The 27,456-nt window shown below is 42.8% G+C and overlaps 1 protein-coding gene across 2 annotated transcripts; it reads right to left on the bottom strand.

Moving 5' to 3' along the window:
• Positions 1-504: 504 nt before the first annotated feature.
• CD79A (CD79a molecule) lies at positions 505-14,310 on the bottom strand. 2 transcript variants are annotated; one of them, XM_069947509.1, is made up of 5 exons: positions 14,196-14,310; positions 11,593-11,901; positions 10,236-10,354; positions 1,988-2,050; positions 505-1,142 (listed from the first exon to the last, which is right to left on the bottom strand). In XM_069947509.1, exons 1-5 carry the CDS (start codon positions 14,248-14,250, stop codon positions 1,029-1,031), a joined length of 660 nt encoding a protein of 219 aa, XP_069803610.1. In that variant the 5' UTR covers positions 14,251-14,310; the 3' UTR covers positions 505-1,028. The 2 variants fall into 2 exon arrangements, with proteins under 2 accessions (XP_069803610.1, XP_069803611.1); XM_069947510.1 differs by lacking the exons at positions 505-1,142; positions 1,988-2,050 and adding an exon at positions 7,496-8,226.
• Positions 14,311-27,456: the final 13,146 nt, after the last annotated feature.

Below are 27,456 nucleotides of genomic sequence, written 5' to 3'. Positions count from 1 at the left end.
GCACCACCATAGGGGAAACAAAGTATTACACAGTGCTCATTCAAATGAATAGGTTCCCTCTGTAAGGGCGGGTTCACACTACGGAATTCTCGCGGACAATGTCCGCGGAATTCCGTCAGCTGTCCGCCCGCACATCTGGGCTCCTTTCCGCCGGCCCCATAAACACCATTCTATGGGCCGGCGTATTCCGCTATACGCTGAAAGAAGTGTCATGTCACTTCTTTTAGCGGATCGCGGAATACGCCGGCCCATAGAATGGTGTCTATGGAGCCGGCGGAAAAGCGCGTGCCCGTGCGGGCGGACAGCTGACGGAATTCCGCTGACATTGTCCGCGAGAATTCTGTAGTGTGAACCCGCGCAAAGAAGTGACATGACACTTCTTTCAGCGTATAGCGGAATACGCCGGCCCATAGAATGGTGTCTATGGGGCCGGCGGAAAGGCGCCCAGATGTGCGGGCGGACAGCGGACGGAATTCCGCGGACATTGTCCGCGAGAATTCCGTAGTGTGAACCCGCCCTAAGGGTATGTGCACACTGAGCAATTCTCGAGGAATTGAAGCAGAATTCAAGCAGAATGCAAGCAGAATTCAAGCAGAATGCAAGCGGAATTTAAGCCCCCATTGACTTCTATAGGATTCCTCTAGCAGAATCCCCAAAGATTCCTCTTCAATTCCTCACCTTTTCCTTAGTGTGCACATACCCTAATGCAAGACAGGACAGGTCCTCCACTCATCACTCTGGACAAGAGACAAGGACTTTGAGCAGAATATTGCCCTCTTTGAATTCTATACCAATATGTGGACAACCCCTTATAGCTACCATTTTGGGTAAATCCACTAAGGTTACATTGACTATATTACACTTTACAAACACTACAAATAAGGCAAAGCTGTACATAATATAATGGTACAAACACAAGACGGAGATGTGTGGTTGTGGTGGTTCTGCAGACACCCGTGATGTCCTTACAGTTGTTCTGATGGGGTTACCCCATGCGGCTGGGATCGCTCCAATACAGATGACAGGAGTCAGGGTTTCTCCAGCTGAATGTCTGTTACTCGCAAGGTGCCCACATCTTCGTAGGTGGCTTGTAGGCCACGGGAGATGTCTTCATACATTGAACAATCCTCCAAGTTAAGTCCCTTTAAAATACCAGATACATTATTATTAATAGAGTTTCAGTGACGAATCCAACAAGGTCCCCCGTATTCAGGTATAGACAGAAATCCCATCCGCTCATCCAGGTCTATAACATGCCCTTCAAATAATTCAGATAGGAGTATAGTGGATAGCAGCATGAAGCTGGACCTCAGCTGAACTATGGATAGGGGATGAGATGGGGATACCCCTTTAATGGTGACCCTGTCTTATCCCGTTATTCTTTCCAGTCTGACACAGTGCTCTCTGCTGCCACCTCTGTCCATGTCAGAAACTGTCCAGAGAAATCCCATAAAAAAACCACTGTTGCTCTGGACAGTTCCTGACATGGCCAGAGGTGGCAGCAGAGAGCACTATGTAAGAATATATCACTTTCTGCAGGATATATAGTAGCTGATAAGTACTGGAAGAATGGAGATTTTTAAATGGAAGTAATCTGTAAAAATTTCTGATACCAGTTGATCTAAACAAACAAAAATCTTCGGAGTACCCCTTTAAGGGGTAATCCCTGCTTGTTAAAAGGGTCCCTACACAATAAACTGATCGGATATTAAGTATGCAATTTCCCTGCAGTACCACCACATTACATTGTGCCAATAAACATCAATGGGATGTCTGGTAAATGCAGACAGGACAAGTCCTCCATGACTAGAGGCATTCTTTGTATGCCCTCTCTGTTCTGGCCAAGAAATGAGGATCCTGGACAGAGCACCTTCTTCTATTAACGTAATATTCACTCATGGGGTGTATGACATGGTGTTTTCTGGACTACCCCTTCAAGTGCAATGTCTGTTTCTTGTCTTGTCTTTGCAATCTGATACATCCTTACCTCATAGAGATTCTCTCCTTCCGCTTCCTTCAAAGACATTGAATTCAAATTTTCCCAACGTTTCTGTAGACAAAACATGGAAGACAAAGCGTTACTGAGCTGTATTAGAAAAGCCCAGATGTAGAAGGAGCTGGAGATTACACAGACTCATTGGCCGGCAATAAGAGCGAAGAGATGGATTAGGATCAATTGCACACTAGGGTGGATCCCGGTCTGTGGAGGGTATAAGGCAGGGATGGGGAACCTGCGGCCCTCCAGCTGTGGCAAAACTACAATTCCCATCATAATGGGAATTGTAGTTTTGCCACAACTGTAGGGCGGAAGGTACCCCATCCTCGGTCTAGAGCAAAAACACTATGGCACAAACCAGTGAAAACATAAACCACAAATAAAATTGATATGTATGTAGTACCTAAAAAGTTCAGAAGATCAAGATCAAGAAGACCAACTTATGGGCTCTTACATGCTCTCACCTCCCCGCTCCAGCGCTGGTGGCTGCATATAGCTGATCCGGTGTCAGGGTCCCTGGCCGCTTCCTGATCTGAGCAGTGACTCAGGTCGTGACGTGTGAGGTCCGCACAATCAGTCAGCGGCGAGGCGGGACCCCACTATGGCTGCTGAGCGGACCTCAAGTCACCGCTCAGACAAGGAAGAGGCCAGGGAGCAGAGCAGCGGTATGCAGCCACCAGCACTGGGGCCGGGGAGGTAAGAGAACTTTATTTCTTTTATCATCCCCAGCACACGAAAAATGCTAAGAAACTAAGAAAATGGGCCTGGCCGGACTTCTGCTTTAAATCTCCCGCCCATCGCCCCATCCTCCCCACACACCAGAGGGTTTCCATACTTAGGGCCCTATTACATGGGACGATTATCGTGTGAAAAATCGTTATATCGTTCAAATTAAACGATAATCGTTCTGTGTGATTGCAGGCAACGATCGAAAAATCGTTCGTATATCATTGATCATTGATTTAGATCTGAACCTAAAATTATCGTTAATCGTTCGCTGTAATTCCACGTTCGTTCGCTCAAGTTCCCCATTTTTTCACTAATCGTTCAGTGTAATTGCACATTGTTCATTGTTTTCCTGAGATCAGAAGGAATAAACGATCGCAATAACGATCATAATACATATCGTATCTAACGATTATCGCTCTGTGTAATATGGTGAACGATTTCAGGTTAACGATAAACAATCTCATTTGCGATAGTTTATCATTAGTCGTTATCGTTAAAAATCGCTTTGTGTAATAGGATCCTTAGGCTATGTTCACACTACGTAAATGCACGGCCGTTGTTGCCATCGGCAACAACAGGCGTGCTTTATGCAGTGTGGAACATTGCCTACATTTCTATGGGATCCCGGCCGGGATCCCATCTGGACCCGCAAAGAATTGACATGTCAGTTTTCTGTGGCTGCAATTCAATGTATTGGGGCCGTAGGAAACCCTGTCAGTTCACACAATGAAGAGAGCGGCTCTGGCTCAAAGAGATGACACAATCTAGCCAAATAGCACCACCTATAAGTGAGTCTTCAAGGCCAGTCAGAAGCTCCAACAGTGCTTAGCCTAGTCTTTGGGACTTAATCAGTATTTCTGACGACTGCTGCAAACATCTTGTAAACTCTTGTAAATCTTGTAAACTTGTAATTAAAGGGGGGGGAGGGGGTCCTAGTAAATGATGTTTTGGGGCTGAGATGAACACAAAGGGGGAGATTTATCAAACATGGTGTAAAGTATTGAGTGTATTCAGGAGGGTGGCGGGGGGAAAAAAATACTCACAAAGATATATAGGCTATTGGTTAGCGAATACTCAGTCCCCCAATTACTTAAGGTCAGGGCTAGGTGGGAGGAGACCTTGGGACGGATCCCGGATGAGATCTGGGAACTGACTATTTAACTTAGCTAGGGGGTCAGTTGGAATGGCACATAGGGTGATACATTTTAAGCTGTTCTATTGGCTCTACTATACTCCAAAGATTATTTCTAAGTTTGGGAAAAGGGGATCCCTGTGCTGCAACAAATGTGGTCTGCCGGGGGCTGACCTTGTACATCTTGTCTGGTTCTGTCCCAGAGTGCAGGAATTCTGGGGAAGGGTTATGGTTCATGTGGAGTCCTGTCTCAATAAAGAATTACACTTAACATCTGTTGAGGTAATTTTGGGGGGGATCACGGATGATGGGGAGGGGGGTACCTTATTGCTAGGCATTGGATTGATGACCTCCCCCCTCCTTACGAGGAGTGGGGAAGGGTAGTTAGTAAAATTCTGAGTTATGAGAAATTATCATCCAAATCATCCAAGAAGGCTGAAAAACGGTTTAAATCTACCTGGAAGTTTTGGAAGGAGTTATAATTTTAAGTATTCTAGTTAAGTATTCTAGGTTTTTTTTTGGCCGTGCCAGGGGGAATGTGAGGGGGGAGGGGGGGGGGGGGGGTAGTGGGTCTATTATGGAAGAAAAAAAAAAAAACATGGTGTAAAGTGAAACTGGCTCAGTTGCCCCTAGCAACCAATCAGATTCCACCTTTCATTTTCCAAAGAGTCTGTGAGGAATGAAAGGTGGAATCTGATTGGTTGCTAGGGGCAACTGGGCCAGTTTCACTTTACACCATGTTTGATAATTCTCCCCCCGGTGTCTAATATTCACCCCAAAAGGAAGAAAACTATCTGATACTGTCCAAAGCAGAATCCAAAAAGATTAGACACCATCGGTAGATAGCTGTACTGGGGGTCTTGCTCCTCGCCAGTACAGAGCAGCGGTACAGTACTGGTTGGCTAAAGTGATACATATAAGGATGCCCATAGACCATCAAAATGATTGTTCAGCCAACAGTTTTCTCTTCCATCCTCAGTATGTCCGAATGTCCCTGCGTTTTCTATGGGGACGGGTAAGTCTCCATTGGTTCGGGTTACTTCTGTATGAGGCTATTCTCACATACTAATTCACTCCAATGACATCAATAGGAAATTGGATGACAGTGCTCCTTGGTGAACTCCAAGGTGGAAACCAGGAAAAAAATGGGCTTTAAAGGGGTAGTGCGGCGGTAAAAAATTATTCACAGAATAACACACATTACAAAGTTATACAACTTTGTAATGTATGTTATGTCTGTGAACGGCCCCCTTTCCGTGTCCCACCACCCCCGCCCGTGTACCCGGAAGTGTAGTGCATTATACATTACCTGATCCGTGTCGCGCCCGTCCGCCATCTTGTGCCAAACGTCATCTTTGGCCGGCCCGAACACCTCCGATCTTCCCGAGTGCCGGCTGCCTTCTGCACAGTTATGCTCAGCCAATCGCGGCTGAGCAGCTGATGATGCGGCAGAAGGCAGCCGACACTCGGGAAGATCGGAGGAGTTTGGGCCGGCCGGCCGAAGATGACGTTTGGCACAAGATGGCGGACGCGTGTCGACAGGGATCAGGTATGTATAATGCACTACACTTCCAGGTACACGGGTGGGGGTGGTGGGACACGGGGAAGGGGGCCGTTCACAGACATAACATACATTACAAAGTTGTATAACTTTGTAATGTGTGTTATTCTGTGAATAATTTTTTACCGCTGCACTACCCCTTTAATTTATTGTGTATTCTCCTATCTATAGGACCACCAAGCATCGGGACCCCCATGAACCCGAGAACAGGGTAGGAACCATCCCCGCAATGAATGGGGTGCTTATTCTATATGAACGAGAGGTCAACTCTCTGAAACATTTGTCAGACCTAAACGGCCTCAAACACATTTGGGAATTACTGACATGGGATAGGGGATGACAAGCTGAGATGGAAGTATCCTTCAAGCTTCAGCGAAGGGAATCCATTAATCTCCAACCCTTGCAGGAACCTTCTGGTAAAGAAAATGGTAAGATTGGGTTGGTAAAAGACATCGGCATCCTTGGCCAATTATTGTGTAGCACTTTTTAGGGCCCCTGGATTATAGAGGAGGTAATGTAAGGAAATGTGAAAACAGGAGATAATATATGGCTACCAGAAGTGTTACTGTCAGCCAAGATTCTAAGTTGTTCTTTGATATCATTAATCAACTTTATGCTGCGTTTACACGGAACGATTATCGCGCAAATGTGCACGATAACGATCGAATTCGTACGATAATCGTACGTGTAAACGCAGCGAACGATCAAGCAACGAGTGAGAAATCGTACATTTTGATCTCTGAACATGTTCTCAAAATCGTCGTTGGTCGTTCGCGAAAAATTAGCAGATCGTTCCGTGTAAACAGTCGTTCACCGATTTAACCTATGTGCGAGATAGGCTAAAGGTCCTATTCCACCAACAGATCTGACCAGATTATCTGCCAAAGATTTGAAGCCAAACCCAGGAGTGGATTTAAAAAGAGAAGAAATTCAGTCTTTCCTTTATGACCTGTTCTCTGATTAGAGTCTGTTCCTGGGTTTGGCTTCAAATCTTTGGCAGATAATCTGTCGTCAGCATCTGATTGGGCGAATTATCGTTCTGTGTGAATGCAGCATTAAAGAGGTATTCCAGCTGCACAAAAATATTATCCCTGCAGGAACTGCCCACTTAACCTGTCACTGGCTGGGATGGGTCATCACTGTGGTCAGTGACTGGCTTAGCAGGGAGTTCCTGGTGCGACAACAGGAAATAGCCAATAGCAGCAAGGATCTGGAGCCATCAGAAAAGCAGCTGTAGAGATCAGGGCAGGGGGAGTATGGCTTCTTTTTTACTTTTATTTTTACAGCACCTTTAGCCACATCTAAAAATATTGTCAAGTTGTCATTCAACATGTTTGATTTCCTTTGTTCTCAGAGAGATAAACGGTCACCGGGGTCTGGCAATGTCTTTCTCACAACCTTCTCTCCAGAATACAGTACATGCATACACAGCACATGTATGGATGTCTAAAGAGAGAGGAAGCAATGCTTAAAGGGGCTATCCAGCGCTACAAAAACATGGCCACTTTTCCCCCTCTCTTGTCTTCAGTTCAGGTGTGGTTTGCAACTAAGCTCCATTTACTTCAATAGAACCGAGTTCCAAACCCCACCCAATCTGGAGACAAGAGAGGGGAAAAAGTGGCCATGTTTTTGACAAAATATTGTCAAGTTATCATTCACCATGTTTGATTTCCTTTGTTCTCAGAGAGATAAGCGGTCACCGGGGTCTGGCAATGTCTCTCACATCCCTCTCTCCAGAATACATGCATACACAGCAGACCGCCATTCCCATATGTATAACTTCAGACCTGGTCAGATTTCCTTAGATTTTGTACAGGTAACAAAGCAGGCGCTATGAAAGAGACCAGGATTTATTGATAGAATTCCTCCAAAGAAAATAAATTCACAGAAAACAATAAAAAGAAGGCACTTTTTTTTATTTCTTTGTCATTGGCACAAGTATGGAGGTCTAAAGAGAGAGGCAGCAATGCTTAAAGGGGTTCTCCAGCACTACAAAAACATGGCCACTTTCCCCCCTCTCTTGTCTTTAGTTCAGGTGTGGTTTGCAATTAAGCTCCATTTACTTCAATGGAACTGAGTTCCAAACCACACCCAATCTGGAGACAAGAGAGGGGAAAAGTGGCCATGTTTTTGTAGCGCTGGATAACCCCTTTAAATGTAAAGACAGCGATATATATAGTCACACAAGTCGGGAGCCACATAAAGCGGTTAGCACAGTGTTTGACAGTAAGGTGTTCAATTGCCCTTCAGCACCCCCCAGTGGACAAATCAGCTATTACATATTTCTCAATTCTATCAATAGCCTGGCTGTGTAACGCATGGACATGGTGGGTCTCATGGTGGGCTCTCTAAAGATGTGCGAATCTCAGGCACAGTCAGGTTTACCTGAACCCGAAATCTTGGCATTTGATTACTGGTGGCTGAAGAAGTTGGATGCAGCCCTAGGGAGTCCTGGGAAACATGGATACAGCCATAGGCCATAGGCTATACCCATGTTTTCCAGTTGTCAAATGGAACTGTCCTTGGCTTTGACTAGGCAATCTGTATGTAAGAAGGGGCCTTGTCCAATAAAGTGATCATGATGTGTCCTCCCAGTGACAGTGATGAAGGCACGTAGGCAATAAAGAAGACCGTCGGGCAGAAGGACGATAATGCTGCTATAATGAGGCTGTTCTACATTGTGGTACGTGCCCCTTCGATTGACAACAGCTGAACAACGGTCAGGGGCGTGTAATCATTACTGGTGGCTCTGGCTGCCGTGGAATAAGCTTCCCATGTACGCTTGTACGCTTCAGCTTGGTGACATCGCTATAAGACAGGAATGGGGAGAATTGTCTTAATATTGTGGAAAACTAAAGGGGGTTCATGTATAATTATGCTTCTAGCAAAGATAGAAATATAACTTTTCATTTTACAGAAACATAGGCTCAGGGACAGATGTAAGTCAATGGAAGCAGCATAGGTGCATGGAGATGATGTAGATTATGTCTCCTGGGGGTCGGGTTACCAAGTCAATAGACAGCTAACCCCGCTCCCAGAGAGGAGATCACATGTCCTGTGACTACAGAGGAAGAGGGAGCTGAGTGTGGTCAGAGTGGACCCAGAGTAGAAGATTTTAGACATCCAGAGCTGATAAGAATGAGAAAAAAAAACAGGAATAGGGTGCAAGATAGGTTATTCATGTATATTAGACATAGGGTGGTATTGGGAAGGGGGATTGTTTAGAGTATTGTTTTTGTTACCAGGATACCCCTTTAACTACAAGAACTGCAATAATAGGGGCATTCAGCGGGGTGGGTGGGGAGGATAACTACAATAATAGAGGGATTAACTACAATACTATAGAAATCAAGGGAGGGATCAGGAGGAGCACATACTTCGCCTTGCCCCATGCACTGCCAACCCATGCTATGCCACTGCAGGGACCCCAGTCTCCCTTAAAGGGGTACTCTGACAAAAATCTTTTTCTTTCAATTCAACTAGTTTCATAAAGTTATATAGATTTGTAACTTACTTCTTTTTAAAAATCTCCAGTCTTCCAGTACTTTTCAGCTGCTGTATGTCCTGCATGAAGTGGTGTTTTCTTTCCAGTCTGACACAGTGCTCTTTGCTGCCACCTCTGTCCATGGTATGAACTGTCCAGAGCAACAGCAAATCCCCACAGAAAACCTCTCCTGCTCTGGACAGTTCCTGTCTCAGACAGAGGTGGCAGCAGAGAGCACTGTGTCTGACTGAAAATAAAACACCACTTACTGCAGGACATACAGCAGCTGATAAGTATGGAAAAATGTAAGATTTTTTTTTTTTAAATAGAAGTAAATTAAAAATGAAAATAACTTTCTGAAACCAGTTGATTTGAAAGAAAAAGATTTTCCTGGGAGTACCCCTTTAAGAGTCTCCTGTAATAACCTTATATCTATAAATGTCCATGTGCCACATGCCGCAGCTATGAGCTCATGTAGATTTCGGCTACAATATACACCAACTGGCAAAGGCTATAGTAAATGCATCAGGTCTCATGGGCCCTCCCCCTCCTGATAAGTCCCGCCCACTATTATACCGTATACTAAAGCAGTGTAATAGAAGAAAAAGTCACAAAGTGAGGTTTTTCCTTTACTCAGAACCAAAAAAATACAAGTATGTAGCGCATGTTTGCCCTTTCATGGCTTCTTCTTCCAGGGGGATGAATCCACACATCAAACATGGTGTAAAGTGAAACTGGCTCAGTTGCCCCTAGCAACCAATCAGATTCCACCTTTCATTTTCCAAAGAGTCTGTGAGGAATGAAAGGTGGAATCTGATTGGTTGCTAGGGGCAACTTTACACCATGTTTGCTAAATCTCCACCTACAAGGTTATATATTATCTTTATAGGGAACCCGTTACCAATAAAATGCTACCTAAGCTTCAGCATCATGTTTTAAAGCAGAAGGAGCTGAGTGGATTGATATATATCTTTATGGAAAAAGATTCAATTAAACTTTATTTATTGATTGAAATCTCTGATGTTTCCAGGCTAAAGAGTCCAGGCCACTGAGTGACACCGCCCACTGGACTCCTTAACAGAGATTTTACAAGTTATACTGAATCTTTTCTCCAGAGTATCCCTTTAAGATTTCCAAATAGTAAAAGGTCCAGTTTTGGCAGTTGTCATATTTGTGACAAATGCAGTTCACGTACACAACGTCCATTTTGCAGTGACGTCGATTTCATTTACACAATGTTAAGAAATTACAGATCTGTATAACTTTCTGAAACCAGAAAGAAATTGATTGAAATAAAAATTTTAGTAGCCATAATATATAACACTATCCTTACCCTGTACAGAAGGAAGGTCCCCGGGATAATAGCACAGAAGAATAGTATGATTCCCTCGGCCGTGATGAGTCTGTTTTTTGTACGTTCTGCAATGTTAAAGAATAGGAACGTAGGAGGATCTGAAACGGAAAACACAGAAGGTTATCGCCATAAATGGCTCCAACAACACTGGATGTCAACCAATTTTTTGCCAAGGTTTTTTGACACAGTCTTTGACAAGTGGGTGTGGTTTAACACAAAAGGGCGTGGCTTTTAACACCTGTCACCTGGTGTGTTTACCTGACAGATTTTTGAAGCCAAAGCTAGGATGGATTTGAAAAGAGGAGAAATCTCAGTCTTCCCTTTATGACCTGTCTCCTATTTATAGTCTGGTTTTGGCTTCAATAATCTGTCAGATAAAACTCTGTGTGTAAACGCACCATAACACTGGAGTGGTCCAGTGGTCCCTTTTTTTTCCCATGATGCTTATTGAAAGCTTACATGTCAAACTCTTAAAGTGATATTGTCGTCGCCCCCCCCCCCCCCTTTTTTTTTTTTTACATATCAGGAGTTCTTAGACCATTCTCAGCTTATATTCTGTACATTTGATAACTTACTGTATAAAGGATTTCTTGGTGGTCTCTCCCCTCAGAAATGCATGTTATTGTTGGTGGACAGTGCAGTATGGGTGGGGCTTAACAGCTCTATATCCTGGCCTACATTGGCACAGTAGGCCCTGCCGCCTCCACAGAGTCATCAAAATGGGCCAACCTAGTGTCCTAGGCGCTGCCCCTCTGTGAAGTCCAGATGAGAGGGTGCGGGGCCTAGGCGTCTTGGTCGGCCCATTCTGATAATACGGAGGAGGAGGCGGGGCCTATGGCGCTGATGTGGGTGGAGATATGGGGCACCATGGCTGTTATGTCCCACCCATATGGCACTGCCCACCAACAATAACATGCATGTTTTAGGGGAGAGACCACCAAAAAATCCTTTTTACGTAACATATGAATTGTCCACAATATAAGCTTAAAGGGGTTATCCAGCGCTACAAAAACATGTCCACTTTCTTTCAGAGACAACACAACTCTTGTCTCCAGTTCAGGTGCGGTTTGCAATTAAGCTCCATTCACTTCAATGGAACCGAGCAGCAAAACCTGCACCCAAGCTGGAGACAAGAGTGGGTCTGTCTCTGGAAGAAAGCGGCCATGTTTTTGTAGCGCTGGATAACCCCTTTAAGAATGGTGCTGAGAACTGATATGGAAAGTGTCATATCAATTCTAGTGACTCCTCAATATAGGCGCAGACATAAATCATTCCCAACCAGTCAGTGATATCCTATGACCTTATTCTATGGCCTAATGCTTGGCCTCCCACTTACCCTTCACTCTCAGATAGGTTCCACAGGACTCATATACTTTATTGTCTGCTTTCAGGACGCACTGGTAGACCCCGCGGTGAGTTCTGTTCACATTCTGCAAGATGAGGTTTTTGGAGGTGTCGGGTAAATAACCCCTCACATTGTTCAGCTTTTTGGTTGCTTCGTTCACCGTGTTATAGTACCAGATCCAGGAGATCTCCACTTTCTCATTGTTCTCTCTATGGAAATTGCAGGGAATTGTAGCCTCCTCTCCAACGTATACGGATATAGAAGTGGGTACAAACTGCAATTCCAGACCCCAGCCAGGAACTGTAGAAAGACAATGCATAGCTGCTGTTATAGACACATATACTGTCCATAGCTGTATGTACATCTGTATCAGATGTATACTGTCCACCTACATTGGAATATAACTATGGAAACACATATCAATTATCCATTGTTCTTATAGTCACTACAGAAGAACTTAGAAATATTGGACAGCAAAAGTGGTTTTGAGACAACCATAAAAATCCCATTGAAGTCTATGGGAGAAAAACGCCACCCCCTCAGCATGCTGCATCTTGGAAAAACTGCCTCAAAAACACTAGAGAGGAAAGGAAAACGCCACACCAAAAAAACCGCCATGTGTGTAAGACATATCATAAACTTCCACTGACTTCCAGCTAACATCTGGCCACCGGCGGTTTAGCCATGGCATTTTTCAGGATTTTAAGGCAATGTGAAGCCAGCCTTTTTGTAATAGTTATCAGGGAATCCTTCAACAGCGTTTTTCCACATCTACCTTAAAGGGGTACTCCACTCAAACATAAGTTTTGCTATGTTACTTCCCATGGTGAGACTAACAATTCCTTCAATACTTGTTATTATCTATTCAGTCTCCTTCCTCCAGTTCTGAGCTGCTGGTTTCTGCTGAAAACACAAAAATCTGTGTTTGATCTTCTCTCTCTGTCTCCCCCTCCTCCCACCCTCCCTTTTGAGACAGCTGAAGTAAACTGGTCCTTGGCAGGCTTTATCTGTAACATTGTAGCTTCTTTGTAATGCTGGGAGGGTTATTCTGAGGTCAAGTGGCTGCTGAACTCACTGTAATTAACCCTCCCAGCATAACAAAGAAGCTACAATGTTGCATATACAGCCAGTCAGGGGCTTGTTTACATCAGTTGGGAGGGGGAGGAGGGAGAGGTAGAGAAAAAAGCTCACACACAAATTTTTGTGTCATCAGCAGAAAGCAGCATCTCAGAACTGGGGAAAGGAGACTGAATAGATAATAACAAGCCTGGATGGAATTGTTAGTGTCAACATGGGCAGCAAGATAAGTTGCATCAAAAGTTATGTTTGAGCAGAATACCCCTTTAAGTACTGTACATCTGTTTTCTCATGATATAAGATGAGACTAGTCAATAGGACATGTAAGTATTTCTGGAGATTGTGCTTTAATAGGAGCCAATGGATGGATTTGGTTCCCCAGATGACTACCTGCCTCCTCTCTGCCGCACGTCTGGGAATTAAAACTTTATTTTCTGATTGGTTCCCTTTAAGATGTTATTTATATGATGTTATTAATAGATGGATTGGCAAAAAGATTAATACGCTCATATTTTAAGTAAAAAGTAAAAAAAAAAAAAAGTTGATGCGTGACATGAGACCAGTTGTGCGCTCCCTAGGGAGGGTCCCATAATATATACAGTGATGGCAGGTGCTTCCTGTTCCTCTTTCCGTCATATTCTCAAAAAAGAAGACAGAGATTATAGTTAAACATTCTCTCACTGTGATCAGTCTGCCGTAAGTGTGTGTGGGCGGAGGGGTCACACATAATACCATTTACCAGTATAGTCAGTAAGTATGGAGGCTGATGTCGCAACATCCACTTCTGCCTATAGGGGGCAGCACATGTCTGAGACGTCCTTATAGATTTTGCTTGTGCTCAGTAATACTCTTCATCAAAATCTATTAACTGTGCCAACAGATCTGTGACGCCATCTATAACTTATATATCATTGTAACACTACTGCCTCATTGGATGATGGGAACAGAAAGTCCAAAATCCCATTCTGATCATTTGTATACTGCATTATTATAGAGAACTGGTTTCTTATATAGAGCATGGAATCCCTTCACTCCCATCACAAAAGCTAACATTCTGGCTTTTTTCAGCCACCACTAGAGGGAGCTCTTTACATACAAAGCCTCCATTGAAGTCAATGATAAGTGTGTATACCCTAAGCCTACTTTAGTGGTTGCTGTACACAGCAATCATTAGTTTATTCCCAACGTCATTCCCAAGCTTCAACCTCTTTGGCTATAAAGTTAAATTGCAGGAATAAGCTGTGCAAAATTTTCTACCTTCAATGAACATTCTTCTCCTATCTTATGTTGTCTTAAAGGGGTTATCCAGCGCTACAAAAACATGACCACTTTCTTCCAGAGACAGCACCGCTCTTGTCTCCAGTTTGGGTGGTTCTGCTACTCAGTTCCATTGAAGTGAATGGAGCCTAATTGCAAACCGCACCTGTGCCAGAGACAAGAGTGGTGCTGTCTCTGGAAGAAAGAGGCTATGTTTTTGTAGTGCTGTATAATCCCTTTAAGTTTCATTTGGGACATACCTGGGAGGAGTATCAGGAACATGGCTATAGGCGATGTCCATTTCCAGTGCGCCATCTTCTCCAGTCTGATGTCTCCTCCAAAATGACCTGCAGGAGTCAACAAGAGCCTGCGCCCGACTGATACTGGTGAGGTTTGTTACCTCTATGTTACTGGTGAGCAGATGGGGGAGGAGGGAGGATGTGAGCAGGAGATCAGCTCCATTGCTTCAAAGAAAATATGAGATGAAAAACTTTTCCCTTATCTATATATATATATATATATATATATATATATATATATATATATGCCCTGTTAGTTGACATCACATGCCTAGGTGCTTGCGAATGGCCTAATTTAAAAACACATAAATAGAAAGGACGTAGTAAAAGTACAGCTAAGGAAAGCCACCATACTGTATGTCACCATAGTGCACAACTAAACAATGCTGCCATATAGTGCTCATGCTCCCTCCATGCTGATATTTGGTCTTTTCTCTATTATAAAAAAGGAGACCAAACACAGGAAGTCCCAGTCCTTTGTGCGCTCACAGACATGGCTTCACTGCACATGTATACAGCTGTGCATGTATACAGAAAATCCTGGGGATGCTTGCATTGTACGGTCAGCTCTCCTGTCACACAGCACCGAAACCTCTGTAACCACACAGTGACATTATACTGACGGAATTGTTACATAACCAAGACCATTGTCTCCTGATAAGCTGCAGAGCTGACAATATAATATAATTGTTATAAGTTAACGGCCCTCAGTTGGTATACAACCTGCAGCAGGGGACTTATCTTGCATGAGCGCACAAAGGACTGGGACTTCCTGTGATTGGTCTCTTTTTTTTTAGAACAGAGAAAAGATTAAATTAAATTAAGTTTTTAATGACTACATTTTACATGTCATGTCCGTCTGCCTGCAGGCACCACTAGGGGGAGCTCACTGCATACAGACTTATACAACACCCATTAACCTCAATAATAAAGCAGTGGTCTCTCTCTCTTTCTCTCTGCTGGTGGTTGTAGGAGGGCAGATTTATTTTTTTATTTCTATGTGGATTTGGTGATCAGTAAGTTGAGTTACAACACAAAATGCTGGACCTATAAACCACATGATGATAAAAAGTAAATAAAACGCACTGACGGAGTAACATTGTGTCAGACGGCTAACAATAGAATCAGCCGGAACAATCAAGAAGGAAGTAAAAATTGCAAATTGAAGAAGATAATGGGAATAGAACAATGAACCAGACGAGTAACCACTTCTCTGTATTATAATGGAGACGGAACAAACTATTAACCCCTTCTCACCGCAGTGAGTTTTGGAAAGAGTTCTCCTTTTTTTTCTGGCTTTCTAGGAGCCCGTGTAGTGTGTGAGTCTTCCCGCGTACACCGCGCTCTAGCTGACATTCCGTTAACATAAATGGCAGCACAGTTTCCACATCACAATTCATCATTGACAATGAGTGTCCACTCATACACTTTCACCACAGCAGCTTGTGCACTGTTCACACACAACGCCGCAGGTAATGCCAATGAATGGTGTCGCATTGAGACAGTTGTAACAAATACGTCCTTTTTGTTGACAACAATGCATGCGGACTGTGACCTGTTTGCATCTTGGCTGATTTGGTAACGGCCAAATATAATAAAGTGAACGTGAATTGCAGACGACAGATTCATTTAAAGGAAACAGTTCACCTGCAGTTTGCAGCATCCCCAGTAGATGGCAGCATACAACTACATAAGGATCCATTGCTTTCCTTAGATTGTTCCGTATGATGAGCAGTACTGGTGGAGCTTTTCCTAGGAGAGTATATAGAGAAAGAACAGTATAGAAATGACCGTGCTGTAACTCCATCAGAGGATCTGCTCATCCCAACAACTTAAAGTGTCACTGCCGTCATTCCAGTACTGCTGTCTTCCAGTACTTATCAGCTGCTGTACGTTCTGCATGAAGTAATATTTTTTTCTAGTCTGGAGAGCAGGAGAGGTTTTCTCCGGGCGATTTGCTCCTGCTCTGGACAGTTCCTGACATGGACAGAGGTGGCAGCAGAGAGCGCCGTGTCCGCACCACTTCCTGCAGCACATACAGCAGCTGTTAAGTACAAGAAGACTGGAATTTTTTTTTTTTATAAAAGTGAATTGCAAATCTCTGGCACTTGCTGGGATCACTTGCTTTGAAAGAAAAAACTAATTGGTGAACTACCCCTTTAAGGCTAAAAGATTGATTTGAATTTTGGAGGCTTCCTCCAGTAGGGGGCACTGTGGAGCAAGTTCTTTAGGAAATGAGATACTTAGCATAATTGTTTTTCCTGTGGAGCACTGCATGGCTTGTTCATACAGCAGTTTGGTGGTCTCCCTGGGAAGACACACTTCTCCCCTAGTCCCCAGGGTTACATATGACATCGATTCTCTAACAATTTTGTGGTTACAGAGAGGATCCTCCTTTGTATATTCTTCCTCTGTATACCATAGTACTGGATGGCATGTAGGGGGAGAAAGGGTTACTGATGCATTGGGTATGCAAAGTGCTATGACGGCAGAAAGAAAAGAACACAGGTATTTGAACATAATTGCACAAGGGACAGTTTCCCCAATTTTTCATGCGTGGTCAGTAATGAATGGGAAGCCTTGATTTACATTTAAGGAACAGTGTGGATCATCATAAGCAGGTAGTCTGGTTCACAGCTTGTAGTTACACAGCACAGGCCTTCTCCAGCTTTCTCCCCTCTCTCCTGCATATAGCACATGGTAAACCCCACCCCCAAGTCCTGTCATTTGTTCTGACCTATCTGTTACTGGATAGGAAATTTCTAATATGCAGGAAAGTGAGACACCTAGTGGCCAAGACTTTATAGTTCTTTTTCTGGTTCATCATATGTAGAGAAGTTGTTTGAAACGACAGTGACCATTTCAATTTGGTTATTTTTGAGGAGTTTATAGTAATATTATCTGAACACACTATGGCAGTTTTTCTGAACAATATACAGCGGTATTATGCACTATATGGTGGTATTGGAACAGTATATAGTGGCATTTTTGTAGCAATATGGTGGTATTATATGAACACCCATATAGTGGTATTTTTAAACATCCTACAGTTTTATTACTTGAACACTATATGGTGGTATTATTTGAACACTATATGGTAGTATTATTTGAGCACTATGTGGTGGTATTATTTGAGCACTATAAGGTACTACTATTGTAGCACTGCTTGGTAGCAGTATTTGAACACTATGTGATGGTATTATTTGAGCACTATAAGGTACTACTATTGTAGCACTGCTTGGTAGCAGTATTTGAACACTATGTGGTGGTATTAGTTAAACACTATGTGGTGGTATTATTTGAAGACTATATGGTGGTATTATTTGAACACTATGTGGTAGTATTATTTGAGCACTATGTGGTGGTATTATTTGAGCACTATAAGGTACTACTATTGTAGCACTGCTTGGTAGCAGTATTTGAACACTATTTGGTGGTATTACTTGAACACTATGGGGGACATGTATCAAGCAGTGTACCTTGTGCTCCTTAGTATTTTTTGGCGTAAGTGTGATGTGCACAGCCCTTCGTCAGATTTACTAAACAGTGTAGCTCGGTGTATGTGTGAATATGACAGCTTACTCCAGTTTTTTGCCTTCTTGACATTTGTGGGCGTGGTTATCCATAAGAATATTCTCAGCCGGGATTTATCATGTGAGAATTTTTAATTTTTCGCATTTTCGTTCGCATCTGTACTCCAGTCCCAGGGTAGCGGAACTTTTTTAACCAGGGTCAATTCATGAATACCTGCAGTAAAATGCACAGCGCCAGGGAAGCTATAGCAGGTGATTTATGAACCAACATGTGAATGTTCATAAATACCTTACTAGGCTGCAAACATATAAGCCAGTGCACAGTGCTAAAAATATTCGCAAAAAAAGGTGCAAATGATAAATGTCACCCTATGTGGTGGTATTATTTGAAGACTATGTAGTGGTATTATTTGAAGACTATGTGGTGGTATTATTTGAAGACTATGTAGTGGTATTATTTGAAGACTATGTGGTGGTATTATTTGAAGACTATGTAGTGGTATTATTTGAAGACTATGTGGTGGTATTATTTGAAGACTATATAGTGGTATTATTTGAAGACTATGTGGTGGTATTATTTGAAGACTATGTGGTGGTATTACTTGAACACTATATAGTGGTATTATTTGAACACTATGTGGTGGTAATACTTGAACACTATATGGTGGTATTATTTGAACACTATGTGGTGGTATGATTTGAAGACTATGTGGTGGTATTATTTGAAGACTATGTGGTGGTAATACTTGAACACTATATGGTGGTATTATTTGAACACTATGTGGTGGTAATACTTGAACACTATATGGTGGTATTATTTGAAGACTATGTGGTGGTATGATTTGAAGACTATGTGGTGGTATTATTTGAAGACTATGTGGTGGTATTATTTGAACACTATATGGTAGTATTATTTGAGCACTATGTGGTGGTATTATTTGAACACTATGTGGTGGTATTATTGGAACAATTATTTGCACTGAATCATGTTGGAAAGTAGTAGTCATTATCTTGAGTAAATCTGTGGCATGAACATCAGGGGGCACTGCAGACTCATAAAAATAACTGTGTAGTTTGCTGCAGTCAGCAGGCAGTTGCGCTTTGCTCAATAATGCGAGTTATGTCATTATTATGTCATTTAGCTGCATTCTAAACACTTTACTGCTGTATTTATTACACTACAGCATCTCATCACCCTCAGGACTCAGGAGGACACACCTCATAAAACGTGTATTTACAAAGGGAGGAACGTTCTTTGCGTGTCGATTAAGACTTTTACGAGAAATGGCATCTACAGGATAGAGAATGCTGACAAGACAAGCTGAACAGAAGCTTCAGAGCAGAACTCAGAATGGGCCTCACTAAGTATTGAGACCTGTGCTAAATTTACAGCAGCTGTAATGTCTACAATATTATTTTTAAGTCCTAAAATCTGGGAATTTGTTGTGTAGAAGAACCCTATTCATCTGTTCTGGTACATTATATAATTCTGTCTGCTTGCAGCCACCAGTAGGGGGAGCTATTGCACACCTGTATTAAAGTTTTTTTCTGGGACTCTAAGGGTGGTATTACACGAAGCGATTATCGGTCGAATAATCGTTCAATCGGTCGTATTTGAACGATTATCTTTAAGTGTAATAGTAGACAACGATTAAACGACGAACGATTTGTCGTTGGTCGTTTAATAGGTTTTGAATCTATTTTTATCGTTTGTCTTTTACACATCGTTCGCACATCGTTCGTTTGAATAAGATGTCGTTAGCCGTTCCCTGTTCATTCGCAAATTGAAAGGGGAGTGTTCTTGAATTTTGTTGCTCCAATATAACCGATAATCTTTCCGTGTAGTAAAACGAACGATTATTAGGCAACCGCTATTGCGATCGTTGGAGATCGTTTATCGTTAATCGTTAATTGAAAAAAATCGCTTCGTGTAATACCACCCTAAGGGTCCTATTTCACAGGCCGATGGGGGGCCCGACCAACGATGTTAACGAGCGCCGATCTGCTAGGTCAGCGCTCGTTTACTGGGCCTATTCCACGGCTTGATGATCCTTGAGCGAGGGCTGCAGGGACATCGTTACCGATGTGTTTGCAGCCCTTGCACCATACATTACCTTGCAGGACTTCTCCTCGGCTCCGTCTTCCTCCCCGGGTCCCGATTCGGCCGATTATCGCTCGGTGAAATAGAGAAAACGATCAGCCGATGATCATGTCTGGAGTCTGGGCCAGTCAGCTGATTTATGGGCTGTGGTGCTGGGGTGAGAGCTGTAGCCTCCTCACTGTTTACTAGGCCACAGCGCTGTACACTCTGTAGTGGCTGTGCCTGGTACGGTACTGGTGTGATGCCGCTTCCTATACTTACTACAGAAAGGCTTCACAGCCGCTGAAGAATAGATGGAAGCTTCTATGTAAGCTCATATAGATAACACAGCCCCGAGTAATAACAATGGCTTGTATATATTTAAAGGGGAACTATGGGCTGTGGAACCCCTGTGCTCTATATTGTGAGACAGATATATAGATGATAGATAGATAGATAGGATATAGATAGATAGGATATAGATAGATAGATAGATAGATAGATAGATAGATAGATAGATAGATAGGAGATAGATAGATAGATAGATAGATAGATAGATAGATAGATAGATAGATAGGAGATAGATAGATAGATAGATAGATAGATAGATAGATAGATAGATAGGAGATAGATAGATAGGAGATAGATAGATAGGAGATAGATAGGAGATAGATAGATAGGAGATAGATAGATAGGAGATAGATAGATAGATAGATAGATAGATAGATAGATAGATAGATAGATAGGAGATAGATAGATAGGAGATAGATAGATAGATAGATAGATAGATAGATAGGAGATAGATAGATAGATAGATAGATAGATAGATAGGAGATAGATAGATAGATAGATAGATAGATAGATAGATAGATAGAGGATAGATAGGAGATAGATAGATAGATAGATAGATAGATAGATAGGAGATAGATAGATAGATAGATAGATAGATAGATAGATAGATAGATAGATAGGAGATAGACAGATAGATAGATAGATAGATAGATAGATAGATAGATAGGAGATAGATAATAGATAAATAGATAGATAGATAGATAGATAGGAGATAGATAGATAGATAGATAGATAGATAGATAGATAGATAGATAGATAGGAGATAGATAGATAGATAGATAGATAGGAGATAGATGATAGATAAATAGATAGATAGATAGATAGATAGATAGATAGATAGATAGGAGATAGATAATAGATAAATAAATAGATAGATAGATAGATAGATAGATAGATAGATAGATAGATAGGGACATAGATAGGAGATAGATAGATAGATAGATAGATAGATAGATAGATAGATAGATAGATAGATAGCAGATAGATAGATAGATAGAAGATAGATAATAGATAAATAGATAGATAGATAGGAGATAGATGATAGATCAGGCCGGCATACAGTATATGCTGTATATGTAGCGTGTGTAGTGGGCAGCGCTGGGCCCGGCCTCCTCTCCATTATGTGTGACCATTTCTCGGAGCGGATTCCTTTGTGTAATGACTGAAGTTTTTCATTTTGGTGTACGCTATAAATAGTCATGTGAAATAGTTCTGGGCACATCCCCCTGCCCTGTAATCCTGGGAGGGGGAGACATATTTGCTGTATCTGCGCTCTGCTGTTCCGCCGGCCTCAGTGTCTGGCTCCTTTCCCTTCTATATCCCAATTCCCAGCTCACTTTGCTCCAATCTGGGACACAGAGGAGAGCGCAGCTTGTGGCCTGACTAGTTGTCACGCAGCCTTCCCTCCCTCCTGCCTGTCCCTGTGTGTCTTTCCCTCTCAGCAGGCTCGCTTACAGCCTTCATTTCCTTTTTCTGTTTTCAGGCTGTGGGGGTCCCTGGAGGATCCATAAATAACCCCTTTTATCAGCCGAGGCTAAAGCCAGCAACAACACAGGCGACACCAGGCCGCATTCGCACGCCTTAAAGTGGCCCCTGTCTCTTTAAAAAAAAGTGGTTGAGACTTGTCAAAAGTTTCGCCCTGTCAGGGTCTAAGTGTTCAGACCCCCATAGATCCTAACATAGAATCAGGAGAAGTTCTCAGCTAAGTGCTTCAATGCACTCCATAGATGGAGATCGTCTCCTGCAATGAGCCAAGGAGCAAAGAGCTCAGCCTTGCACTTTATCTAGTGATCGGTCTTAAAGGGGTATTCCACTCAAACATAACTGGTTGCTGCCCGTGGTGGGACTAACAATTCCTTCCATACTTGTTATTATCTATTTAGTCTCCTTCCCCCAGTTCTCAGCTGCTGCTATCTGCTGAAGACACAAAAGACTGTGGGGGAGATTTATCAAACATGGTGTAAAGTGAAACTGGCTCAGTTGCCCCTAGCAACCAATCAGATTCCACCTTTCATTTTCCAAACAGTCTGTGAGGGATTAAGGTGGAATCTTATTGGTTGCTAGGGGCAACTGAGCCAGTTTCACTTTACACCATGTTTGATAAATCTTCCATTGTGTCTCTGTCTCCCTCTCCTCCCCCCTCCCTTCTGAGATGGTTGATGTAAACAAGTCCTGGCAGGCTTTATCTACAACTTTGTAGCAACACTGTAATGCCAAGAGGCATAATCACAGTGAGCTCATCAACAGCCTGACCTTGGATTAACCCTCCGGGCTACAAAGTTGCAGATACAGCCTGCCATAGACTCATCTTGGAAGATAGGAGAGAGGAGGGAGAGACAGAGAGAAAGGCTTCATTAGAAAGCAGCAGCTGAGAACTGGGGTAAGAAGACTGAATACATAATAACAAGTATGGAAGGAATTGTTAGTCTCACCATGGGCAGCAACATATCAAAAGTTATGTTTGAGCAGAATACTCCTTTAACACCCAGAAAACTTTCTACATGAACTACGACTAATCCAGCAAAGCAGAACAGGGGAAGGTTTCTAGTCAGATTTGCCATAGAAGTGACAACCTCTGCAGATGTCATGATCTTCCCTGGTTGTCACTCAACTTTCCCAGGTGCAGATGGACCTGAATGGAGTTATACAGATAGAGTGATGGAGCAGGTATATGAAAACATAGCCTAAGGCAGCTTGGCTCTCCAGCTGTTGCAAAACTACAACTCCCATCATGCCTGGACAGCCAAAGCAAAAGCCAGGCTGTCCAGGCATGATGGGAGTTGTAGTTTTGCAACAGCTGGAGGGCCGAAGGTTCCCTACCCCTGGCCTAAAGTACATAAGCGGTGGTGTGTTCCCGCTCTATGATGAGTGACCTCAGCTGGCACAGAAGGAGAGGACTGATGGACGGGCAGGGTCAGCAGGGAGCTGGTGCCAAGAAGGGGTGACTGTCCGAAATATGATTTGCCTGGAATCAATCCCTGCCTGTGTTTCTGCGGCTGTTTTCTTTGTGATTTTGTGCCGTGTTGGCAGGATTTCTGGAACAGGCGGGTAGCGAGTTCTGAAACATAAATTTTGAACATGTATTGGAAGCCTGATCAGAAGCCAAGGGCGTAACCCATAGCCATGGCTGCCTTGTGACTGCTCCGGTGCCCAGCACACAGGACGGGGGCTTCTGACCCACAGGGGGGGACCCTCTTCACTTATTTAGGACATTAATGGATTTCATTGCTACTGAGGAAAAGTTGAGAATTAGAACATGTCATTGGTCGGTGGGCTATATTTGGGATGTCTTAAAGGGATAGTTCTTTCAAATCAACTGGTGCTAGAAAGTGCCAGAGATTTGTAATTTACTTCTATTAAAAAATCTCAAGTCTTCCAGTACTTATCAGCTGCTGTATGTCCTGCAGGCAGTGGTGTATTCTTTGCAGCCTGGAAAGCAGGAGAGGTTTTCCATGGGGATTTGCTACTGCTGTCGACAGTTCCAGAGGTGTCAGCAGAGAGCACTGTGTCAGACTAGAGAGAACTCACCACTTCCTGCGGGACATACAGCAGCTGATAAGTACTAAAAGACTGGAGATTTTTTAATAGTAAGTAAATTACAAATCTCTGGCACTTTCTGGCACCAGTTGGTTTGAAAGATAAAGGTTTTTGGTGAACTACCCCTTTAAAGAAGACTTGAAAATTACACTAAGGTGGGTGTCAGTGGAAGCACACCATAGGGAGTTCGTGGCAGGCTTACAGGTTCTTGTCATGGATGAGAAGATGCCAAGTGGCCTGACACACACACATATACTCGTAGGCACTTGAAAGAACTTGGCAACAAATACAGACGAGGAATAACAGTAGTAACTATAGCAAAAAGGCTTGAAAAGTTGCAAACAGACTTTCAAAAACAAGTTTTCTGGCTACTGTCCCTTTGACTAAGGCCTCTAGGCTTAAAGGGGTATTCTGCTCAAATATAACTCTTGATATGTTGCTGCCCATGGTGAGACTAACAATTACTTCTATACTTGTTATTATCTATTCAGTCTCCTTCCCTAGTTCTCAGCTGCTGCTTTCTGCTGAAGACACAAAAACCTGTATGAGAGCTTTTCTCTATGTCTCCCACTCCTCTGAGATGTCTGATGTAAGCAAGTCCCTATCTACAACTTTGTAATGCTGGGAGGGATAATCACAGTGGGAGAAATTTACCAATATGCCCCCGTGGCGTACACCATGGAAAAGGGGAAGATTTGTCCCTTTTTGGCAACATTTTCCAAACCCGAACGCTCCGCATTTGATTCCCAGCTGCTGGAGAAATTGGATGGCGTCTTAGGGCTGCCAGGAAAAAATGGATACAACCTACGGCCTATGGCTGTATCCAACTTCTGCAGATTCTGCATATACATAATATATATATATATATATATATATATATATATATATATATATATATATATATATTGCAAGGCTCACCCTCTCCAGCAGCTGTCCAGAGCAGGAGAGGTTTTCTATGGGGATTTGCTCCTGTTCTGGACAGTTCCTGATGTGGACAGAGGTGGCAGCACAGAGCACTTTGTCAGACTGAAAAGAATACATCACTTCCTGCAGGACATACAGCAGCTGATAAGTACTGGAAAACTGGAGATTTTTAAATAGAAGTAATTCACAAATCTATATAAGTTTCTGACACCAGTTGATTTGAAAAAAAAGCAAAAAATTTCACTGGACAACCCCTTTAAAGAGGCATCAATAGTCCTCACACCCGCCTCATCCTTGCGATTCTCCCATCTCAGTGTTAGATCTTTTCGGCACCTCCTGAGCGTATAAAATGTGCTTGTGTGGTATAGACACAGGACGTCTGTGACGGAGAGAGTAAATATCTGAGGAAGCTGTATACATTTTCTGTGGAGAGGAGGATTCTGGGTATCAGTGCTATAGTAACAGACACATGTTCTCGGCCACCATAGTGTTTTGTTGAACATCAAATATACGGCAAAATCCAGAAAACACCCTAGAAAAAAACTATATGGATTATTGTTATTAAATCTACTCCTTATATAGAATTACCGTGAGATATGACCAGCTGCAGTCGCATGACAACATACAACGCCGTATACTGCAGATCAATCACCACCGTATATACAGACTTATTGTGGTCTATATAAGAGATGTACAGTATATAAGAAAGTGACAGACATTTACTTCTGTTAAAAAATATCAAGAGTTCTAGTACTTATCAGCTGCTGTATGTCCTGCAGGAAGTGGTGTGTTCTTTCTAGTCTGACACAAAGCTCTCTGTTGCCACCTCTGTCCATGTCAGGAACTGTTCAGAGCAGGAGAGGTTTCCTATGGGGATTTGCTGCTGCTTTGGACAGAGGTGGCAGCAGAGAGCACTGTGTCAGACTGGAAAGAATAGACCATTTGCTGCAGGACATACAGCAGCTGATAAGTACTGGAAGACTGGAGATTTTTTTTTTATAGAAGTAAATTACAAATCTCTGGTACTTGCTGGAAACAGTTCATCTAAAAGATAAGTCTTCCAGTACTTATCAGCTGCTGTATGCCCTGCAGGAAGTGGTGTATTCTCTCCAGTCTGACATAGTGCTCTCTACCGCCACCTCTGGCCATGTTAGGAACTGTCCAGAACAGAAGCAAATCCCCACAGAAAACCACCACTTCCTGCAGAACATGCAGCAGCTGATAAGTACTGGAAGACTTAAGATTTTTTTTTTTATAGAAATAAATTACAAATCTCTGGCACCAGTTGATTTGAAAAGAAAGAAAATTGTGGTGAACGACCCCTTTAAAGCCAGTGACTTATATTCTAACAGTTATTTCTGCCGCCATAAGGGGGCATGTGGGTTTATCATTAGGTTTAATGGGAGTGTATAAATCCATATGCAGCGAGCTCCACGTGGTAGTGGCTGCGGACAGAATGTATGGATGAAGGCAGGGGGTTTGGAGCATTGGAACAGGAAAACAACCGGGGCCTTCTATTTGGAATTTTAGCCCAGTTTAAAGTGTTACTGTCACTTATTTAAAAAAAAACAACTTCTCATGCCAAAGGTTTAGATGGGTCAGGATTTGGGTGATCAGATCCTTGCAGGGAGAAATGCTGGGTGCTCGGTCCAGGGGATGTACTCCAAAGCCTTTCTATGAAAGAGATGGGGAGTGAAGCGCTTAGCCGAGTGCTTCTCTCTGCTTGTTTTAGAGATTGGTGGAGATCTGATTATATATCCATGGCACTATCCTATATCCATGGCACTATTGTACAAACCACAACCTGGGGACCTCATGGAGGGTGAAGTGTGAAAACCAGGGGATTCCTACGCCTCATTTAGCTAATGCTCTTCGGAATACAGTAAATTCTATATAGTAAATTCTATTCTCAAATCAACTGCTGTCAGAAAGTTATATAGATTTGTAATTTACTTCTATTAAAAAATCTCAAGTCTTCCCATACTTATCAGCTGCTGTATGACTACAGGAAATGTTGTTTTATTTTCAGTCTGACACAGTGCTCTCTACTGCCATCACTGGCCAAGACAGGAACTCTATCTCGGTTTTCTATGAATCCCCATAGAAAACCTCTTCTGCTGTGGACAGTTCCTGTCTCGGCCAGAGATGTCAGCGGAGAGCACTGTGTCAGACTGAAAATAAAACACCATTTCCTGCAGGACCTACAGCAGCTAATAAGTATGGGAAGACTTGAGATTTTTTAATAGAAGTAAATTACAAATCTATATAACTTTCTGACAAAAGTTGATTTGAGAGAAAAAGATTTTCACTGGACAACCCCTTTAAAACTGCCATACAACAGACTTCTCGAGTCCATGAGTGTGCTACAAAACTAATATGGCGGCACTCGTGGGTGGGGTAGAGTAGGAATATCAATATGGGGTATACAGTGGTTAATAGTGTTGAGCGGAGTTGCCGACATTTTTGGATTCTACAACGTTCTCTGATCCCGAGCACTCGGCATTTGACTCCTGGCGGCTGGAGAAGTTGGATGCTGCCCTAGTCCTGGAAAACATAGACAAAGCCACCGGCCGTAGGCTGTATCCATGTTTTCCTGGCAGTCCTAAGGCGACATCCGACTACTGCAGTCAAATGCCGAGTGCTCCGGATTGGAGAACATTGCCGAACCCAAACAGTTTTGGCAAATCCGCACAACGCTTGTGGTAAACTTTAAGGTAAATCAAAAGAGAAGAAGTGGTATACTTATATCATCTCTGGTTCCCCGCACATCCTTCCTCTTTTTTCTGCTCCTTCACCA

The sequence above is a fragment of the Dendropsophus ebraccatus genome, chromosome 12 (genome assembly GCF_027789765.1).
Source record: "Dendropsophus ebraccatus isolate aDenEbr1 chromosome 12, aDenEbr1.pat, whole genome shotgun sequence".
Taxonomy (NCBI): Eukaryota; Metazoa; Chordata; class Amphibia; order Anura; family Hylidae; genus Dendropsophus; species Dendropsophus ebraccatus.
The sequence above is the reverse complement of the archived record's forward strand: the minus strand, read 5'-3'. Positions and strand labels throughout refer to the sequence as shown.